This window comes from Astyanax mexicanus, chromosome 15 (genome assembly GCF_023375975.1).
Source record: "Astyanax mexicanus isolate ESR-SI-001 chromosome 15, AstMex3_surface, whole genome shotgun sequence".
Taxonomy (NCBI): Eukaryota; Metazoa; Chordata; class Actinopteri; order Characiformes; family Acestrorhamphidae; genus Astyanax; species Astyanax mexicanus.
This window is the reverse complement of record NC_064422.1, coordinates 1,834,382-1,852,241: the sequence shown is the minus strand read 5'-3', so window position 1 is coordinate 1,852,241 and position 17,860 is coordinate 1,834,382. Positions and strand designations below refer to the sequence as shown.

At 39.5% G+C, this 17,860-nt stretch overlaps 1 protein-coding gene across 3 annotated transcripts in view; it reads left to right on the top strand.

Moving 5' to 3' along the window:
• Window positions 1–13,059, top strand: part of dbf4b (DBF4 zinc finger B) — a 53,185-nt gene extending 40,126 nt beyond the window's left edge. For 2 of the 3 annotated variants that reach the window (XM_022686719.2, XM_022686720.2), the window contains exons 9-12: window positions 6,105–6,242; window positions 8,010–8,148; window positions 9,616–9,749; window positions 9,843–13,054. In XM_022686719.2, the coding sequence (XP_022542440.2) occupies window positions 6,105–6,242; window positions 8,010–8,148; window positions 9,616–9,749; window positions 9,843–11,448 (2,017 nt within the window). In that variant the 3' untranslated portion in view covers window positions 11,449–13,054. Of the gene's footprint in view, window positions 1–6,104; window positions 6,243–8,009; window positions 8,149–9,615; window positions 9,750–9,842 lie in introns of all 3 variants that reach the window. The other variant, XM_049464710.1, reaches the window with a different exon arrangement.
• Window positions 13,060–17,860: the final 4,801 nt, after the last annotated feature.

The following is a 17,860-nucleotide window of genomic DNA, read 5'->3' as shown; positions in this document are numbered from 1 at the left end:
TTGCTGATGCTGCATCCCCAACACACTACAGCGTAAAAGAGGACGCTGGCTACCACAGACTGGTAGAACATCAGGAGGAGTTTCTGGCAGATGTTGAAAGCCCTGAGCCTTCTGAGGAAGTACAGTCTGCTCTGGGCCTTCCTGTAGAGGGAGTCAGTGTTCACTGACCAGTCCAGCCTATCGTCCAGGTGCACATCAAGGTATCTGTAGGATTTGACCACTTCCACCTCCTTGATGGAGATTGGCTGCTGAGTAGAGGGCCTGGACCTCCTGAAGTCTGTGCACATCTCTGTAGGTGCTGGTGGCATAAATCTCATTAAGTAATCAGTCTCATAAAAGTACTTGCACCTTACAAATATTGTAGTTTTAATTAATATATTTTTTAATGAATAAGCCACAATATCAGGATTTTAATCAATGACTAAAATTCTGATATTGCTCTGAAGGTTTTTAAATTGAATTCTTTTATATGATTATTGGCAGCAACCAGCATTCATGAAATCAACCCAGACAACTTGGTGAAAATAAATGGACATTTATTAACACACAAACTAATCTAAACACAAATATTACAAACAGCAGTAAATGGTTATTTAGCTAAGGGTGTGTGTATGAGGGAGGGAGCGTGTGTGCGTGCAATAGAGATGAAAGGGGGTTCTCGCGTATGCGGAGTGTGCGCACGTGTTCTCGCGGGTGCGCGCGAGAGGAGCGTGCGTGTGTGCGCGTGCGCACGGACAAAAGATAATGGCGCTGAGTTTAAACGTGGAGCGTGGCTCTGTACTGTAACTGAGATCAGTTGTTCTTTGTTCAGGTCTCTGTTGAGCCAGAACAAAGAGACTGAAGCTGACTGTTTAAAAGGACAGTTTTAAAGCTATTGCTAGATTCTAGTTTTAGAAGGGAGAAATACAGTAGCTGTATTTCAGTGTTAGACAAGAGAAAGAGATTTGCCTGCAGAGAAAAGTAGGTTGGTTTGCTCACAGAATTTAGAATTAGAATTAGAATATAAACAGTTCCAGATTTCATAAATAAAATTACACTTACATAAAATGTAAGATACAGTAAGTTAAAGATAAAATGTTCTTTATCTAAACTATGCCCAGATGTTTTAAAGTTCAGTCTTACGCAATGGATATGTTAGAAATATCCATGTTTTCTGTCCTCACTGGATTGAGGGAATTTTCAGCCTTCTTGTAGAAAGGGTTTTGACGCCGACCAGGAAACTCTTCTGGGAATCGTCCTTCTGGTTCTGGGTCCAGGAAAGTTGTACACAGTTAAGAAAGGGTCTGGCCGCTTTTCTTGTCTTTTCCGAGCTGTGTATCTTGTGCAAGCTTGTCTTGAAGAAATAGCCGTGTGGAAACGTTGATCAGACGTTTGGCTAAAGTTGTTATCTTGAAGATGTAGGCCTAAAGATGTTTTCTGTGTTCTCTTGGTAGAACAAAGGAGAGGCCTTGATCTTGGTTCTTGTCTCTTTATTCAGATGTTTACCTGTCTATGGGCAAACTCAAAGAGAGCTTCTTCCTGTTTCACGAGTGCTTTTGTTCTATGTGAAGCCACACCCCTATTTCTTCTTCTTGTGTTTCTTGCATTGGGCATTATTGGTGGTGCTGCCACCTAGTGGCTGGCTAGGGTACCTACATCTCCTTGGTTTTGGAGATGTTCAGCTGCAGATGGTTCATCTTGTACCACACCACAAATTCCTCAACCAGGGTCCTCTCATCACCATTACGCACACACCCCACGATTGCAGTGTCGTCAGAGAACTTCTGCATGTGGCATGACTCAGAGTGGTATTTGAAGGCTGATGTGTACAGGGTGAACAGGACTGGAGAGAGAACAGTCCCCTGTGGTGCTCCTGTGCTGCTGATCACTGTATCAGAGGAGCAGCCCCTGATCCAGACATGTTGTGGTCATCCTCATCAGCTTGTCTCTCAGCAGTAGGGGCTTGATGGTGTTGAAGGCACTGGAGAAGTCGAAGAACATGACCCTCACAGCACCTCCCCCCTTGTCCAGATGAGAGTGAGCTCTGTGCAGAAGATAGAGGATGGCGTCTTCCACTCCCACCTTTTCACGGTACGCAAACTGCAGTGGGTCCTCAGCATGGTGGACCTGAGGTCTGAGGTGGTCCAGCAGCAGTCGCTCCATGGTCTTCATCACGTGAGATGTCAAAGCGACCGGCCTGTAGTCATTCAGCTCCTTCAGGTGTGCCTTTTTGGGAACTTGAACGAGGCAGGTTGTCTTCCACATGGCAGGAACCCTTCCCACATGTTTGATGGGCTCAATCAGTTGAACAGCACATGCCTTGAGCATTCTGGAGCACACTCTGTCCGGGCCAGCTGCCTTCCTGGAGTGAAGTCTCCTCAGCTGTATCCTGACTTGGTCTGCAGTAAAGGATGGTGGACTGGAGGAGCTGATTTGTCTGCCAGCTGATGTTTAAATGACTTGTTTTGTAGTCTTTTTAATGTAGGCATTAAATTTAGACCTAATTATAATAGATGTCTCAAAAGAAGATCAGAGCTCAGGGATATTTCATTTAAAAATGGAAAAAAAATGATTTTGTTATGTTCAGGGATAATTGATTTAAAAATGTGAAAAATATTTGATGTTATGTTCAGCGATATTCCATTTAAAATGGAAAAAAATGATTATGTTCATGGAGCTCAGGGATATTTCATTTAAAAATAGAAAATAAATGATTTTATGTTAAAGATGTGAAAAATAAAACTGATTTTATGTTAATAGGGCTCAGCGATAATTCATTTAAAAATGTGAAAAAAAACATTAAAACATTAAATTCTGCCAAGTAATGATATTGAAATGACCACCTCATTTTTGTGCGGCATTCACCTGTAAGTATGTGTACTGTAGTAATAGATAAAGATTGCAAGCATTCTGGAAAAGAAGACAGGATGAAACAGATTTAAAACCCCAGTTTTCAAATACCATTTTTTTTTTTAGTTATTTAGTTAGTGTGTGTCCTTAAATATGCTATTAATGAATGGACTAGATGGTCATCAATATGAAGGGAATCCCTCTGTATTTTTTTATTTTAAGTTTTTGAGCTAAAGGAGAGACAGGTCAGTTCCGCTGCCACACTTCAGTCAGCCGTTTAGGCCCTGTTAATGGTGCTGTTGGTCTGTTTGATTAAACCCCAGATACTTAGAACTCTAAGCCAGAAATCTGATACTCAAAGAGTGAAAATGTCACAAGATCATCTTGATTGTCTAAAGTTCTAGGCAACTTGTAAATATATAAATAAATAATTAAGCTGGACTTTTTTTTTAAACATTCCCTTCAAAGTACATTTTAATACAGATGATACAGATTACAATCACTTCAAAATAAAGAGGGAAAAAGAAAACCCTTAGAAGGAGTAAGAAACTAACTTGCATAGGCCACACACCACACATTTCCCTTACTCTTGTAGCAAATCTGAACATTCCTACAGACATCCCTTATCCCCAAGGCTTACATTATGCCAGTTATACATACAGAAGTTTGTCCATTTTCAGGCCAGAGTGTTAGCTTTAATTAAGCTGAAATAGAACAAAAACATGGCGACACCCTGTTACTTACTAGTGTCACTTAAAATATGCCTTATAATCCAGTACGCCTTAGGGTGCAAAAAATACGGTACTTGTTTCCCGCAGCTAAAAGAACCAAAAATAAAGTAAACTTAACTTTTGGAAATACTAGGCCATCTTCACTAATCTGTCTTCTTAACGTATTGATACTAATTCTAATTTTAATACTTTGTGGCGTGAAAATTAAAGTCTTAGTGTTAATTTCTTAATCTCCAAATTTTGCACAACCCATTGTCTGAGATAAAATCACTGAGCAACTGCAAAGACTCCTGAGTATTAAAATATAAACATAGGCAAAATGTATTAAATACAGAGTAGGACACTACATTTGCATTAATACAAACACAAAGATGAAAATCTATAAAATTAGCAAAAGCTTTTGTGAGTGAGGGGAAGAAGTGTGAATTACATTTGGTAGGGGCATGGATCGAGGTAAAAGCAAAATCCTAGTACATAAAACACATGTGTTTTTTAATTTCCAACTTTTCCTTTAATGTACGGAAATCTTCTGTTTTGAAGTATAATGACTCCTTTTGTCTTGTTAGCAGAGGAAAATAGGCTAAAGTTTAAAATATGTATTCTTGCACAGGGTGACATCGGTAACATGAACTGTAACATGATTGAAAGATTATTGATCTGTTGTTTGAATTTTATAAGTATCTGGCGTGATGCATCATAAAGAAGAAAATAGATCCAGTCCAAAAATTGTAGTTTCGTCAGATTTATTCAAAGAAACTTCTGAGCAAAACAGTTTTGGGTACATTAAAAATTGAGTAACAGATGATTGAAAAATTAATTGGAATAAAAAGGTGAAAATAAGAGGAAAACCCCAAAGGTGTGAAAGTTGGGGCTTTGAGTTCTCAGCTGCGTGAAAAGGACCCGTGTCTGTCTCTGAAGTGCCCAGCGGGAAGGAGCTTCCCCCCGCCCAACTCTCTCCTCTCTGGCCACTTTCCAGCCCATTTTATACAGGAACTCGCCTGTCTTTGGCCCAATGGTGTGTGAGGAAGCCCCTCACACCCCTGTATCTTGATGTCTGAGCAAGCACTTCTTAATCATCAGCCGAGAAACCTGTCAGCCCAACCTTATCTGACAAAGTTAACCATTCTATAGATTACATGTACAGAAAACTCATGATTTTGCAGAAACACACAGTATACCTGTGGAAAAACACACTTGCAGAGAACTGGCCCTGTGCTAAAGCCCAAGGATACGATTCATGTACATCACAAGTCACAAAATAAATCATAAATCTAAATTGTAAATGTTTGAATAACATACTGATTAGGTTAAATGCTAATTTAATAAAACACAGATTAACTCTTTAATCAATGAACATAATAAGGCAAAACTCCTCCATATTCTTACACGATTGAGCCCTCTCAGTTGCTGTAAATGGGAGCTGCCTCCCTGGCTTTAGAATTGCCTGTGGGTTACCGTTCTGGAACAGTTTTAAGATGAGGGTGCGAGGCCTTATTCTAAGAGGAGACCTGCTAGTTTAAATATGGTGAGCCCTTTCGGTTTCGATATCCTTTGTGCACAGCTTGCTAACCATGGTGTCCTTCGTTTCTCTGACCTTGATTTTGCATGATTGCCCTATGGAAAGGAAGGTGAAATCTTGCACTGCTAGATGCAGAGTGACCTGGATTTCCACAATCAATCAATGCTATGCTGGCATTGATCTGAGATCAATCTCTCAGATGGTCGTCCTTAAACTTCTTTTTGACTGGTGATTTTGGCCAGTCTTGTTTCAAATTCATGCCTAAAGACTTTGCGAGACCTGACACTTGTACAAAATAGGCCTCAGAGGAGAGAAAAACAATGTTCAGCATTGAAAAGTGATTTTAGTTTTGCGGAACGAGCCCCTGTGCACAACCATAACTCCAAACTTCACATCAAATCCAAATAGTTTTTTTTTTCTGACAAACACAGCATTTAAGCTCTAGAAGAGTTTTGTGATCTTCGCTTAAGAAACTGTTCTTGTCAAATTACAGAGCTTTGCAAGCTTGTCCTGTCATTTGCTTGATTGAGTAGATCTAGACCTCCATTAGCCAAACTGGATGAGGTCCAGTGGTGCAGAGGAACCCATAGGGCCTTAATCAGTAGGGTGGCGGGGGGGTGGGGGGTAGGGAGAGATATCGGTTGCACCCCCTGGCGTGCCAGCACCCGCAGGGGGCCTGCACTGTGAAAAGCCTTTTCAGCAGATATTACCTAATGAGGAGAATTGTCCTGTGAGAAGGGTGTCATGTAGATTTCTGTAATGGATCCTGTAGGAGCAGTAAGGTAGCTGCTTGAGGAATTGGACACACCCTCTGGTGCGCTGGCTGGGGGCGTCCGCTGGGGGGCGTCCAGGAGAAATCTAGAACCAAGAGTTGTTCTTTAGTTGCTAACTCACAGGATATGAACTGCATTCTCCTGTCTTACAGCACGGTTTAAAATCTGTTAATTGTTTTAGGAAATCATTTACACTGAAGTTGTAAATACAAAATAAAGAATAATGTTTTTTTTGTTTTGTTTCTGTAACAGAAAGTACAGACCACTGCATGCCCAGTCTTTGAGTTTAACCATGCTGAGCTACACGGGCAGGTTTACTCCGTTTGAGCCGCCGGCACCCCCACAGACCGTAAAAAAAAGGGAGGGTGAACTCAGCCAGGACACACTGGGGTACGTTCCCTACATGCTCCACTTACCAAATCTCTAAAACCCTCCACTTATCCCTACACTTCCCAAATCTCTACAAACTCATCCCTACACTTTACAAATCTCTCCAAACCCTTCAGTCCTTCCTAAACTTTAAAAATCTCTCAACCCTCCACTCATCCCTACACTTTACAAATCTCTCCAAACCCTTCACTCATCCCTACACTTTACAAATCTCTCCAAACCCTTCACTCATCCCTACACTTTACAAATCTCTCCAAACCCTTCACTCATCCCTACACTTTACAAATCTCTCCAAACCCTTCACTCATCCCTACACTTTACAAATCTCTCCAAACCCTTCACTCATCCCTACACTTTACAATTCTCTCAACCCTCCACTCATCCCTACACTTTACAAATCTCTCCAAACCCTTCACTCATCCCTACACTTTACAATTCTCTCAACCCTCCACTCATCCCTACACTTTACAAATCTCTCCAAACCCTTCAGTCATCCCTACACTTTACAAATCTCTCCAAACCCTTCACTCATCCCTACACTTTACAAATCTCTCCAAACCCTTCACTCATCCCTACACTTTACAAATCTCTCCAAACCCTTCACTCATCCCTACACTTTACAAATCTCTCCAAACCCTTCACTCATCCCTACACTTTACAAATCTCTCCAAACCCTTCACTCATCCCTACACTTTACAAATCTCTCCAAACCCTTCACTCATCCCTACACTTTACAATTCTCTCAACCCTCCACTCATCCCTACACTTTACAAATCTCTCCAAACCCTTCACTCATCCCTACACTTTACAATTCTCTCAACCCTCCACTCATCCCTACACTTTACAAATCTCTCCAAACCCTTCAGTCATCCCTACACTTTACAAATCTCTCCAAACCCTTCACTCATCCCTACACTTTACAAATCTCTCAACCCTCCACTCATCCCTACACTTTACAAATCTCTCCAAACCCTTCAGTCATCCCTACACTTTACAATTCTCTCAACCCTCCACTCATCCCTACACTTTACAAATCTCTCCAAACCCTTCACTCATCCCTACACTTTACAAATCTCTCCAAACCCTTCACTCATCCCTACACTTTACAAATCTCTCCAAACCCTTCACTCATCCCTACACTTTACAAATCTCTCCAAACCCTTCACTCATCCCTACACTTTACAAATCTCTCCAAACCCTTCACTCATCCCTACACTTTACAAATCTCTCCAAACCCTTCACTCATCCCTACACTTTACAAATCTCTCCAAACCCTTCACTCATCCCTACACTTTACAAATCTCTCCAAACCCTTCACTCATCCCTACACTTTACAAATCTCTCCAAACCCTTCACTCATCCCTACACTTTACAAATCTCTCCAAACCCTTCACTCATCCCTACACTTTACAAATCTCTCCAAACCCTTCACTCATCCCTACACTTTACAAATCTCTCCAAACCCTTCACTCATCCCTACACTTTACAAATCTCTCCAAACCCTTCACTCATCCCTACACTTTACAAATCTCTCCAAACCCTTCACTCATCCCTACACTTTACAAATCTCTCCAAACCCTTCACTCATTCCTACACTTTACAAATCTCTCCAAACCCTTCAGTCCTTCCTAAACTTTAAAAATCTCTTTTCAAACCCTTCAGTCATCCCAAATCAGATTATTCGAACAGTTATTTTACTATTTTATAAAATATGTGAAACCACCCTGGGGAAAGTGTACACATCTGTTTACTTGTGTTTACTTGCAGTAAAAACGAAGAAGAGCCCATTAGCAGCTATGATAAACCCTCTGCTCCTCTCCTACATTCACCTTCTCCCAGACCAGCACGCAAGAAGAGCCTGGGCTACTGTGAATGCTGCCAGATAAGCTACAAAGATCAGGATGAGGTAAGCACAGAATGTCACGGAATCGTCTATTAAATAAATAATGAATAAAACACAGTTATGTCTAAGACAGAACTTGCAGATTACTAGGTTGGAAACTAAATGATTGATTAAAAAAAAGTAGTAAAAATACTACTACTGCCGCAGCTGATAAAATTCATTAGCACTGTTGAAAAAGTGTCATATCTTCAAAATTGGAACTTCACAGGAGAAGGTAAAAATCATCTTGGGTTCGGATGTAAAGGGAATTTAAATGGGTTTTAACCCTTTCATGCATGATTTATTAAATTATTTTCTATGTATTTTTTTACTCACAAGAAAGACCTAAAACACATAGTAAGTTTTTTTTGTAGTGGACACCATGCACGGGATAAAATGCAATTTACTAGAAAATGTTCCATTTCATGTTTATAGCTCAAAGAAACAATATATTATGGGAACTGTTTATATACAAAAGCTGTATATATATATATATGTAAAAACAGCTTAGATAAAAGTATCAAGGGTCTGGTCGCATCAGCAAATTTGAAGAAAATAGCTTATTAAACTCATGCATTGGATAACAATGCAACAGAACTGAACCCACAAGCATACATACACTCACTCAAAACTTTAAAATATACTAAGTAATAACAAAAATAAAATCCAGCCTGTCCCATGGTGGAGATCTGCAGACATTAAATAGGAAATTAGCATATATACATAATATATAAAGTAATTTAATAAAAAAAATAAAACATTCTTCTCATTGCTCAGGCAAGCAGTTGGAGAAATTTCATTGTTGTTTAATCTAAATGTTACCCTTATTTTACCCTATTTTTTACCAGTAGTTTACTATTGTTATGATGGAATTTATCATAAATAATATAAATTATAGCATACTTACAATTAACACATTAGTTTATAATAATATTTCCATAATAATACATATAATAATATATAATACTAATACATATATACATATAATATGTATAATAATACTACAATAATATAATATCTTAAGAAAAATATGTATAGCTGCATATTTCTTGCAGAGTAAAAAGATTTTACCGATATTTCAGAAGTCTTATTGTCATTTCACTGTTGGCCGCCATCTTGGATTTCTGATGCAATACCTCAATTTTGAGAATATTGATTAAAACATTAATATTTTACACAATAAAGAGAGGGTTTGAAGACAGCATTCTGGTAGTTTGGAGTATGTATTGTAAATCGTTTGTTTTTTAAATGTGTTTAAGTATGCGTCCACTGTAGTGGACACTATGCATGAAATTGTTAAATTATTAAAAGTAAACACAGGGAAATGGAAACACAGCAGCAACAATATGCAGTATTGAATGTTATTGTTTTTGGTCACTGTCTGTCAGATGTTAGTCGCATGTTGTGTTTCTGTCTCTTCCTAGTCTAAATAATCTGAGAAGTATTGCTTTACTGCATATAATCTTAGTTCCTCTGTTTTTCATTCTACAGCACTTGCAGTCAGATGTGCATCGGCAATTTGTGGAGGACATTAATAACTATGCTGTTGTAGACCAGTTGGTGGATGGCATGACTGCAGATTTTTTACGTTGTCCCGATCAACAGGATGACAAACGAATCACTGGGTGAAAATCTAATTTGGCCTAAAATACAAATCATAAGATAGAAAGATTTATTTTTTACCGTTTTATTCAATTTCTGTTCTGGTGTTTCCTCAGGTCGCCACACTGCCCTCCCGCACCTGTAAGACCTTCTGCACAGTTGGAGCACCTGACAAGAAGTGAAACAGAAAGAGCCTGCCAAGCTATTACCAACCAAGCTACTGATCATCTGTTGGCAACCATAAGCACAAACACTGTAAATACCGAACAAGCGTTTGATCCTGTTTGTGACCCTCTAATCCAGGAAACTGTTTTAGATGGACCACCTCAGACATCCTTTGAATCCAAAATTGTGGACGAAAAAGTAAACGTCCATTTGCTCTTACAACCAAGACCTGAAACCCATATCCTCAATCTCTGCCTAAATGACACTTCCTGTGCTATTCCTGACTGTGAACTCCTATCGCAAATTACAAAACCTGTTTCATATTCTTCACACAATACTGAATTGGACGGTCAGCTGGCAGGAGTTGACCAGTTTTGTCCAAAACAGCTTCAAAGGCCTGCTCCTTCTGTAGTTGACAATGAATGTTTGTCACCTTCTTCAAATATTCCCCAGCAGCAGCTCTGCAAATGCCATAATAGAAAATCTGCTCTTGCTGAGCGAAGAGATGTCCAAATCCCAGCTGAAAGTATTGAGTTACCTTTAAACGTATGTTTGACAGAAAGGGACCAAAGCACAGAGAGAAAGTCATCAGTGGATGTGTCCTCTTGCTTTGTATCATCCCACTGTTGCACATACCTGTCGACTGCAATAAACCCCAGGAAGCGTAGCAGGTCCTTCACCTTCAGCCCCAGGCGATCAAAGAAGATGAGGATGTGCTGGTGGTTGGGACAAAAGTCAGATCCCACATATCAGAATGTTGCCATCAGTAAAAAATATGGTGCAACACACAGAGCACCATTAATTCAGTGTGGACTGCTGTCTGTGGCAGAGAAAAGTGTGGCCAATGTTCCACTCCCCATCAATCCTCCCCCAGCAAAGCCCTTTCAGCAGAGCTTTCACACCAACACGACTTTTCGAGAAGACTGCCTTTTAATCCATCAGGATCAACGTAGTAACTGTGAAGCTCAGGAACGGCAGGTAACTGAACCCTACACAAACAGAACCTCTAAGTTTGAATTTCCTGCTCCTGCAGTTACTAGAGATATGTCCTCAGAACTGGGGCCGCCTCAGCTGCACCCATTTTATCATGAGGATATTCAGGTTCAGCAGACTTTTCCTTACCCTCCTAAACTTGTCCCTGCTGTCTCTCTTATTTTTCCCTCCGAGAAACCTGCCCAAATCCCCGCAAGTCATGAGTCCAGCACTTCCCTTCTTTCCCAGTCCTTTTCTTCCGTCTGCATTGAGTCTGCTCTCATCCCAGACATCACCTTTTCCCCAACCTCTTCAGAGTCAGACTGGGACTCAGGCCTACTGTCCCGCTTGGCACCTTCAGTTCAGCTCCAGCCCAGAGGAGGACACTATGAGCAGGACCTAGGGAATTTGCTGCAGAGGTCATGTGTTGGGGTGCAGGATGGAAGCTATGCGTCACAGCTGTGTTCCGTGCTGCAGCCCACTGTTTCTTCTAACACTGCTTTTAGAGACGCAGTGAACCTAAACACACTCTACAGGCCAATCGAAACCGTGGACAGACCGATCATTCAGAGCCTGGGAATGTAGCGCTTTAATGGAATTTAACTGAATCATGAAATATCTTATGCTAAAAGTGATATGCTGTATTATGAGAGTTACAGCTTAGAGCTTGCTTGCCGGTTAGGGATGCTTTATCATCTTTCTATTTTATGGCCTTAGGGAAGTTGAAAATAGCAAAAGCAGCCAGGGTGGTAATTAGAAAAAACAGTTTCTGCTGAAATCACTTGATCTGGCAGTTGTTTAGTAAGCAGTTCCTTGAATCCTTATAGAACATTTGAGGAATAACGCTCCACATGTCTAAGTTGTTCCAGACCGTCTGCCTCAGATGCAAAAAAAATAAGCTCTTTCATAATCATTAATAATCAATCAGTTACACATCTCACACTGATGCTACTCTATTGTGCAGCTCGGATGTCCTGTCTTATAATTAGGTGGCTTTGAATGCCTCTCTCTGCCTTCCACATCTCCTCTGCTGACCTTTTGGCCGACCTGGGCTGTACAGACCTCCTCCCTGCAGGTTCACTCCGATCTTTTCATCAGCAGTATACAGGAACAGGCTCTGGTTTTGAGAATTTAATGAGGTTTCTCCGGTGGGGGCAATACTCAATTAGTTTAAGTGCTGTGTCTGGCCTGTTTCCCATTTACGGATAGTGGCTTTGGTGCGACAGACGTGTAGTGAATAAGCTGGTGTGTCAGCATTGTGTTTTTGCACAAAATGTGAGAGAACAGACAAACTTTGATAAATGGAGGAATATTTGAGTATTTGATCACTACCTACTCAAACAGTGTCTGAGATTTATGGGACATTGTTGTAGATGACTGCACCAGGACCTTAATAAAATATGCAGTGTGACTACTGACAATGCACTACTAGTTAACTCTTATCAACCGGTATCGCTAGCAGTGCTTACCTATAAAAATGCTAGCTGATATGTAAATGTTAACTGAAATGCAGTACGCTCAAGTGTAGCATTATTCCCAGCTTCAACATCCAACACTTGAGGTAAAGGAAACACTTTGTCCGAACTGTATGAATTTGGGAGGTTTTGGAATCAGTTCCAGAAGGTTCAGTGTTGGCCCCAAACTAGCCAGCTGGAATTGAGTTCTTAGAAACCCCCATTTGGCTTTTTGTGGTTTATCTCCCATGTCTAGGACGTAGGAGGCAGCAGCCAGTCACTGCGTTATAGTTTGGTGTAGAGTGCTACCAGACTAATACAGTTTTGTTTGCGTTTAGTGTTCGGATCTAGTGGTTTTTGGACCTGATGTCAGTTCCTACAGTTGTGCTCCAGCTTAGTGTTTTGGGATCAGGAATAGATTAAAGCTAAACAACTGCCAACTTCACTATTAAATACATCTGTATAAATTGTACATCAATTTACTTTCATGTTTATGTAAGTTTGCGTCTGAAAGGATTAAGGTGCAGTTAAAGTACGAGGTACTGGAAATGCAGCTAATTTTGTTTTGTTTCATTTTGAGATATTTGTCATTTTGAGTTTAATGTATGTTTTTCTTTTGGAAAAGTAACATTTTTTCAGTGTCCAGCTCACAAACCTGTAGCATTTTATTTGCTCAGGGTTTTTTTTATTGTGTGCACTTTTATGAATTAATAAAAAAACATTAAAATATGTGTTGATCTCTAACACAAGATCTTAGAAGTTTTTCTCATTTAAAAAAAAAAATAAATTCTAAAGGTTAATTTGGGTCATTTGGGGGAATACTGCACAATTGTAGCACACAGCACAATCCAGACACATTGTCCTTTTCTGCTGTCTTATAAGGAAACTACATTTTATTATACATTATACAAAGATCTGAAATAGACTATGAACTGTACATGTATTGGCTTATTTCAGAAACATGATATTAAGATTAAATTTGTAGAACTGAAGACAGAATGGACGTTTGTGGCGTTTAGACCACCAATCTACACACACATCCGAACTCTACACAAACTCTATACACACCAATCTACATACACAAACTCTATACACACCAATCTACACACACAAACTCTATACACAGCAATCTACACAAACTCTATACACACCAATCTACATACACAAACTCTATACACACCAATCTACATACACAAACTCTATACACACCAATCTACACACGCAAACTCTACACACCAATCTACATACACAAACTCTATACACACCAATCTACATACGCAAACTCTATACACACCAATCTACACACACAAACTCTATACACAGCAATCTACACAAACTCTATACACAGCAATCTACACAAACTCTATACACACCAATCTACATACACAAACTCTATACACACCAATCTACACACGCAAACTCTACACACCAATCTACATACACAAACTCTATACACACCAATCTACATACACAAACTCTATACACACCAATCTACATACGCAAACTCTATACACACCAATCTACACACACAAACTCTATACACAGCAATCTACACAAACTCTATACACAGCAATCTACACAAACTCTATACACACCAATCTACATACACAAACTCTATACACACCAATCTACACAAACTCTATACACACCAATCTACATACACAAACTCTATACACACCAATCTACATACACAAACTCTATACACACCAATCTACATACGCAAACTCTATACACACCAATCTACATACGCAAACTCTATACACACCAATCTACATACGCAAACTCTATACACACCAATCTACACACACATCCGAACTCTACACAAACTCTATACACACCAATCTACACACACAAACTCTATACACAGCAATCTACACAAACTCTATACACACCAATCTACATACACAAACTCTATACACACCAATCTACACACGCAAACTCTACACACCAATCTACATACACAAACTCTATACACACCAATCTACATACACAAACTCTATACACACCAATCTACATACACAAACTCTATACACACCAATCTACACACACAAACTCTATACACAGCAATCTACACAAACTCTATACACAGCAATCTACACAAACTCTATACACACCAATCTACATACACAAACTCTATACACACCAATCTACACACACAAACTCTATACACACCAATCTACACACACAAACTATATACACACCAATCTACATACACAAACGCTATACACACCAATCTACACACAAACTCTATACACACCAATCTACACACAAACGCTATACACAACAATCTACACACACAAACTCTATACACACCAATCTACACACACAAACTCTATACACACCAATCTACATACACAAACTCTATACACACCAATCTACACACACAAACTCTATACACACCAATCTACACACAAACTCTATACGCACCAATCTACACACAAACTCTATACGCACCAATCTACACACAAACTCTATACGCACCAATCTACACACAAACTCTATACGCACCAATCTACACACAAACTCTATACGCACCAATCTACACACAAACTCTATACGCACCAATCTACACACAAACTCTATACGCACCAATCTACATACACAAACTCTATACGCACCAATCTACACACAAACTCTATACACACCAATCTACACAAACTCTATACACACCAATCTACATACACAAACTCTATACACACCAATCTACACAAACTCTATACACACCAATCTACATACACAAACTCTATACACACCAATCTACACACACAAACTCTATACACACCAATCTACACACACAAACTATATACACACCAATCTACATACACAAACGCTATACACACCAATCTACACACAAACTCTATACACACCAATCTACACACACAAACTCTATACACACCAATCTACACACACACACTGTACACACCAATCTACATACACAAACTCTATACACACCAATCTACATACAAACTCTATACGCACCAATCTACACACACAAACTCTACACACCAATCTACACACAAACTCTATACACACCAATCTACATACACAAACTCTATACACACCAATCTACATACACAAACTCTATACACACCAATCTACATACACAAACTCTATACGCACCAATCTACACACAAACTCTATACGCACCAATCTACATACACAAACTCTATACGCACCAATCTACACACAAACTCTATACGCACCAATCTACATACACAAACTCTATACGCACCAATCTACATACACAAACTCTATACACACCAATCTACATACGCAAACTCTACACACCAATCTACACACGCAAACTCTATACACACCAATCTACATACGCAAACTCTATACACACCAATCTACACACGCAAACTCTACACACCAATCTAAACACGCAAACTCTATACACACCAATCTACATACGCAAACTCTATAAACACCAATCTACACACAAACTCTATACACACCAATCTACACACAAACTCTATACACACCAATCTACACACACAAACTCTATACACACCAATCTACACACACAAACTCTATACACACCAATCTACACACAAACTCTATACACACCAATCTACACACACACACTGTACACACCAATCTACACACACACACTGTACACACCAATCTACACACACAAACTCTATACACACCAATCTACACACACAAACTCTATACACACCAATCTACATACGCAAACTCTATACACACCAATCTACATACGCACACTGTACACACCAATCTACACACACAAACTCTACACACCAATCTACACACACACACTGTACACACCAATCTACATACGCAAACTCTATACACACCAATCTACACACACAAACTCTATACACACCAATCTACATACAAACTCTATACACACCAATCTACACACACACACACTGTACACACCAATCTACATACACAAACTCTATACACACCAATCTACACACACAAACTCTATACACACCAATCTACATACGCAAACTCTATACACACCAATCTACACACACAAACTATATACACACCAATCTACACACAAACTCTATACACACCAATCTACACACACACACACTGTACACACCAATCTACATACACAAACTCTATACACACCAATCTACACACACAAACTCTATACACACCAATCTACATACGCAAACTCTATACACACCAATCTACACACGCAAACTCTATACACACCAATCTACACACACAAACTATATACACACCAATCTACATACACAAACGCTATACACACCAATCTACATACGCAAACTCTATACACACCAATCTACACACACAAACTATATACACACCAATCTACACACAAACTCTATACACACCAATCTACACACACACACACTGTACACACCAATCTACATACACAAACTCTATACACACCAATCTACACACACAAACTCTATACACACCAATCTACATACGCAAACTCTATACACACCAATCTACACACGCAAACTCTATACACACCAATCTACACACACAAACTATATACACACCAATCTACATACACAAACGCTATACACACCAATCTACATACGCAAACTCTATACACACCAATCTACACACGCAAACTCTATACACACACAAACACTATACACACCAATCTACACACACACACTGTACACACCAATCTACATACACAAACTCTATACACACCAATCTACATACAAACTCTATACACACCAATCTACACACACTGTACACACCAATCTACACACACAAACACTATACACACCAATCTACACACACAAACTCTATACACACCAATCTACACACACAAACTCTATACACACCAATCTACACACACAAACTCTATACACACCAATCTACACACACACTGTACACACCAATCTACACACACAAACTCTATACACACCAATCTACACACACAAACTCTATACACACCAATCTACATACGCAAACTCTATACACACCAATCTACATACGCACACTGTACACACCAATCTACACACACAAACTCTACACACCAATCTACACACACACACTGTACACACCAATCTACATACGCAAACTCTATACACACCAATCTACACACACAAACTCTATACACACCAATCTACATACAAACTCTATACACACCAATCTACACACACACACACTGTACACACCAATCTACATACACAAACTCTATACACACCAATCTACACACACAAACTCTATACACACCAATCTACATACGCAAACTCTATACACACCAATCTACACACACAAACTCTATACACACCAATCTACACACACAAACTATATACACACCAATCTACACACAAACTCTATACACACCAATCTACACACACACACACTGTACACACCAATCTACATACACAAACTCTATACACACCAATCTACACACACAAACTCTATACACACCAATCTACATACGCAAACTCTATACACACCAATCTACACACGCAAACTCTATACACACCAATCTACACACACAAACTATATACACACCAATCTACATACACAAACGCTATACACACCAATCTACATACGCAAACTCTATA